General features: G+C 33.1%; 1 protein-coding gene across 2 annotated transcripts in view; it reads left to right on the top strand.

The window, feature by feature from the left end:
• Nucleotides 1-2,229: 2,229 nt before the first annotated feature.
• The window catches only part of LOC102581308 (histidine decarboxylase-like), a 3,250-nt gene continuing 816 nt past the window's right edge, over nucleotides 2,230-4,663 (top strand). The window contains exons 1-4 of one of the 2 annotated variants that reach the window (XM_015305582.1): nucleotides 2,230-2,445; nucleotides 3,319-3,553; nucleotides 4,232-4,425; nucleotides 4,512-4,648. In XM_015305582.1, the coding sequence (XP_015161068.1) occupies nucleotides 2,280-2,445; nucleotides 3,319-3,553; nucleotides 4,232-4,425; nucleotides 4,512-4,648 (732 nt within the window). In that variant the 5' untranslated portion in view covers nucleotides 2,230-2,279. Of the gene's footprint in view, nucleotides 2,446-2,729; nucleotides 3,097-3,318; nucleotides 3,554-4,231; nucleotides 4,426-4,511; nucleotides 4,649-4,663 lie in introns of those variants that run through there. The other variant, XM_006367629.2, reaches the window with a different exon arrangement.

Below are 4,663 nucleotides of genomic sequence, written 5' to 3'. Positions count from 1 at the left end.
AATTTAAGAATCACCCAAAATGACCCTACAAGTAAATGAAGAATGGTTCCAGTTTTAACTTTAAAAAAAATTGGGGAGTTACAATTTCGACCAAGACAAGTCAGCCTCAACCCAACGATACGAAATAAATGCAAAAAATAATCAGGAATAACATAAGAACGGAAAACTTAGTCATTCTAACATAACCTCAAAACCTGATTGTCTCAAGTACAACCCACTAATATAAATATAGAATTGAAAGATAAATACAATTTCAAATGTCTTTGTCTCTAAAATAGAACAAAACATAAAATAAGGAACAAAAGGACCCGCCGGAATGACAAGAAGCTACCTCTCAAAGTTCTTTGAAAGCCTTGGAGGAAGAAGAAAATCACACGGGTCTAGACTCAGAATCTACACAAGTGTAGAAGCAAGGAGCAAACATCACGGTACTCAACAAGCATACAATGTCACTAATCGAAATCATTTCCCTTCGACTTTATACAATGTCACTTGTCGGAACCATTTTCCTTCGGTACAATATCACTAGCTGGAATCATTTCCCTTCAGCTTTATACAATGTCGCTTGCCGGAACCATTTCCCTTGGCTTTATATAACATCACTTTTCAGAATCATTTTCCTTTGGCATAATCATCACACGTTTCATCACGGTGTTCAACAATCAATGCAAATAAGCAATTTCACACCATATGAAAAAGACAACAAATCAAGCAATTTAAGTCAACAATAATGTCATCAAGGGTTTTCATCAATCAACAAATTTGAGTCCACAACAATTCACAAAGCATTATGATCAACACACTGTCTTTTTCGTAATTTCATTTATTCATTAAGATCAATCATCCGAAATAAATGAATCCATCACCTCCTTTCCATTACTCTCCAACACACACAATGAGGGGAAATACAAGATTCTATAAGTTTTACAAGGTTTAGAAGATCACTTGCCTCAATTCAATCAAAATTCAATCCAAGATTTGAGTCTTTCCTTTCTGAAAAATGTCCAAAGCTACACAATCTAGTTCAATCAAGTAATCACAATAAGATTCCAGAAATAACAACACCCAAATCATATATTTTGAAAAATGGGTCAAATCAACTCAAAAACTCAATTTCGAAAATCTTTACTTGAAAATATTATCCAAGGCATTTGGAACTCATTGGTGAAAGCCATTTCGAAAAAAAGAATTAAAACCAGTTCACAATCACCATTTTATTTTAGAACTTAAGTTCTTGAAAACATTTACCTTTGCCAATCAAAATCTCAAGTTTTGATGTTAAAATAATAAAATCTATACATGATAAAATGAAATGAAGTTTTAGGATCACAAAGGCTTACCCAAATGATTTAGCACAAGAAATCTCTTTAGAATCACCTCCAAGGGTTTTCCAAAACTAAAAATGGGGAAAATAGGATAAGACCCCAAAATTACAGGTCTAAAACTCTCTCACATGTCGCTTAAGCGAACCCCGCTTAAAATGGGTGTCTCGCTTTTGGGAACCAAGATACGATTAAGCGAAGCCAGAGAAAAGCTAGCCTTTGGTTTTCTGATCAGGCCTTCGTTGAAGTGAAGGTTGCTAAAGCGGAAGGCTTATCGCAAATGTGAAGGAGACAGAATTCGGGCACTAGAAAAACTAGTCAACTCTCAAAACATCGAATGGACCTTCGGAATTTATTTGGAACCTCGTACACACAAACAAAATATGCAAATTGACTAAACTTGACGTTTCGGACTCAATGGAACCATCAAAATACGAATCTAAGATTTCATTGACCCAAAACTTGTGCTAGTCACAAAAAATGAACGAACCGTCTAAAAAGCCTAAATCAAGATTGAAACCTCTAAAAATTCAAGCAAGACCTCACTTAGGCCTAAAATTATCCCCTGAATATAACGAAACTCTCAAAATTCTTATCCAAGTATTTGAACCCCGAATGTTGACCAAAGTCAACCCAAGAGCTAAAATTTCAATAATTTCCAACTTAGGACCTCAAATCCTTAAAAAGACTCCGAATTTGAAACCGACAACTCTCTTAGACCAATGTCCATATTTCAGGACTGACGGAATCGATAGAATTCTATTCCGATACTCGGAACTCCAAAAGACACTAAAACTCACTTCTTAACAATTTTAGCCTTTTGACTCAAAAAAACTTACAAAATTCACAACTTTCACTCAAAGTTAGAAACCAACTTTCAAAACTCAATCAGAAAATACTCCTGTTAATGGCTTGGACAAATTCTCTGATCCTAACTATGTTTCAATTTTCGACACGATGCTTCGTGATGGAGAGCAGGCTCCTGGTGCCTCCATGACGGCTACACAAAAGATGGACATTGCACGTCAGCTAGTCAAGCTTGGTGTTGATGTAATTGAGGCTGATTTTCCAGCTTCCTCTGAGATTGAGTTTGAGCTTGTAAAGTGTATAGCACATGAAATTGGTAATGTTAAATTAAATGATCGTCTTATTTAACAAAATGTTATATATATATATATATTACCATGTGCGTATTTACATTATATCTCAACAGGTAATAGTGTAGATGAAGACTCTATGGAAGAATCTAGAGTCTTGGAGAGGTTTGGAGAAGATTCTAGAATACTCAAGAAGAATTCATGGAAGTCCTTAGAAATCTCTAGACTTGTACAGAATTCTAAAAGAGGGGCTACTTGTACATATATAGGGAATTGTGTATAGTTTTTATTTAAACTTTAACCCCAAAGTGTGTAGTATAAATACAGGGGCATTCATTTGTAAATGAACAAAGCAAGAGCAAGCAATACAAAAGTCTCCTTTAAAAACTCTTTTGTGTATTTCTCCATTCTCTTAGTGATCTAAGTTTTTCCCGAAATCTTGACTTGAATGATGTTGCTTTGCACTAAAATGATGAGCAAAATAGTGTCATCTCTTCCAAGTGAGAATATTGTCAATGGCAACATCAATACAGTAGTAAAGGTGACACCACCAGGGCCAAGAAAGAAATTGCAACTAGCAGTGATAGAGCCTGGGTTGGGAAGTGGTGTTTCTTCACCTGACTATATATTGGATAATTATTTAAAGACACTTACACAAAGAGTCAAATATCATCTTGGTAATATTTTACTATTCTCCTTCATTTGATCTTCTGTCTTTCATGTAAATTATTATCTAGTTCATAAATTTGACACATAAAAACATTGAATGAAAGCAAACGTAGGGATTCCCTTACGAACGAATGCAATACGTGAAAGGCTTACAGATGTAGTACTAATTTATAATGTGAAAATTAAAGATTAATTTATGAATTATATAATTGATCCTTTTGTCTCTCTAGGTTTTCCAGAGAACATATGTTATGATCACCACGTTGCTTTAGCTCCACTTTTGCAATTTCACTTAAATAATTGTGGTGATCCTTTCACGGAAAACCCTGTGGATTTTCATTCAAAAGATTTTGAAGTGGCTGTTTTGGATTGGTTTGCCAAATTATGGGAAATTGAGAAGGATGAATATTGGGGTTATGTTACTCATGGTGGCACAGAAGGCAATCTTCATGGAATTTGGATAGGGTAAGTATCTACTATCACGATGATAAAAATGATTTTTACCGGCAATAAATATGTACATTAACAAAGAGTATTAAAGTCTTTATCTACACTAGTTAATATATTGTCATTGGATCCAATGTTGTTATAGACTTTAGGAACATTAACAAAAAATATTAATTACCTCTAAAAAAATATATTTAACAGCAATTAAGTTATTACAATATCTATATATACCATTGTTAGCATTTCCAAATTCCTAAATGGACCTATATTAATGTATTCAAAGGAGGTTAATTGATACATCTTTGTACAAAAACTACACTATATATGTAAACCACATGGATAATATTGTGCCCAAAGTCACATCTAACTATCTACTTGAGTCTTGTGTGCTTTTGATTAATTTCCCCTAGATATTATCAAGATGTGTCAATTGCTAATTAAATTAGTGGTCCCAACATGTCTTGTGAGGCATTCATATATAAGTTTGTGCTAGCACATTTATAATAAATTGCAAAAAGAAGATCACCAATTTAGTTCAATAAATTCCGTACTTTATAGCTATTTTGGAATATCAAAATTTGTAGTGAATGGTGACAAATTAGTAATATTAAGAGTTGATATGACAAAAAGTAAAATATAATAATGTTCTTAAGTTTTTAGTTTTTTTAAATTAACTCAATAATATTTTCTTTGTAGGCGAGAGTTACTTCCTAATGGAATCTTATACGCATCAAAAGATTCTCATTATTCAGTCTTCAAAGCTGCAAGATTGTACAAAATAGATTTGGAAATGATCAACACAACAACAAATGGAGAGATGGATTATTCTGATTTGAGAGCAAAATTGCTTCATAACAAGGACAAACCAGCAATTATAAATATTAATATTGGTAAATATTAATATTTATTTCATTCTTTAATTAATTATCTCATTCTCTTAATTAGAACTCTAGCCTAGCCTTTTTCTTAATGGTAGGAACTACATTCAAAGGGGCTATTGATGACATTGATGTTATTCTTCAAACACTTGAAGATTGTGGTTATTCCCATAATAAGTTTTACATCCATTGTGATGCAGCACTAAGTGGACTTATTGTCCCTTTCATTAAAAATGTGAGTTTTCTAACA

Source organism: Solanum tuberosum, unplaced genomic scaffold (assembly GCF_000226075.1).
Source record: "Solanum tuberosum cultivar DM 1-3 516 R44 unplaced genomic scaffold, SolTub_3.0 scf00865, whole genome shotgun sequence".
Taxonomy (NCBI): domain Eukaryota; kingdom Viridiplantae; phylum Streptophyta; class Magnoliopsida; order Solanales; family Solanaceae; genus Solanum; species Solanum tuberosum.
This window is presented reverse-complemented; position numbering and strand designations above follow the sequence as displayed.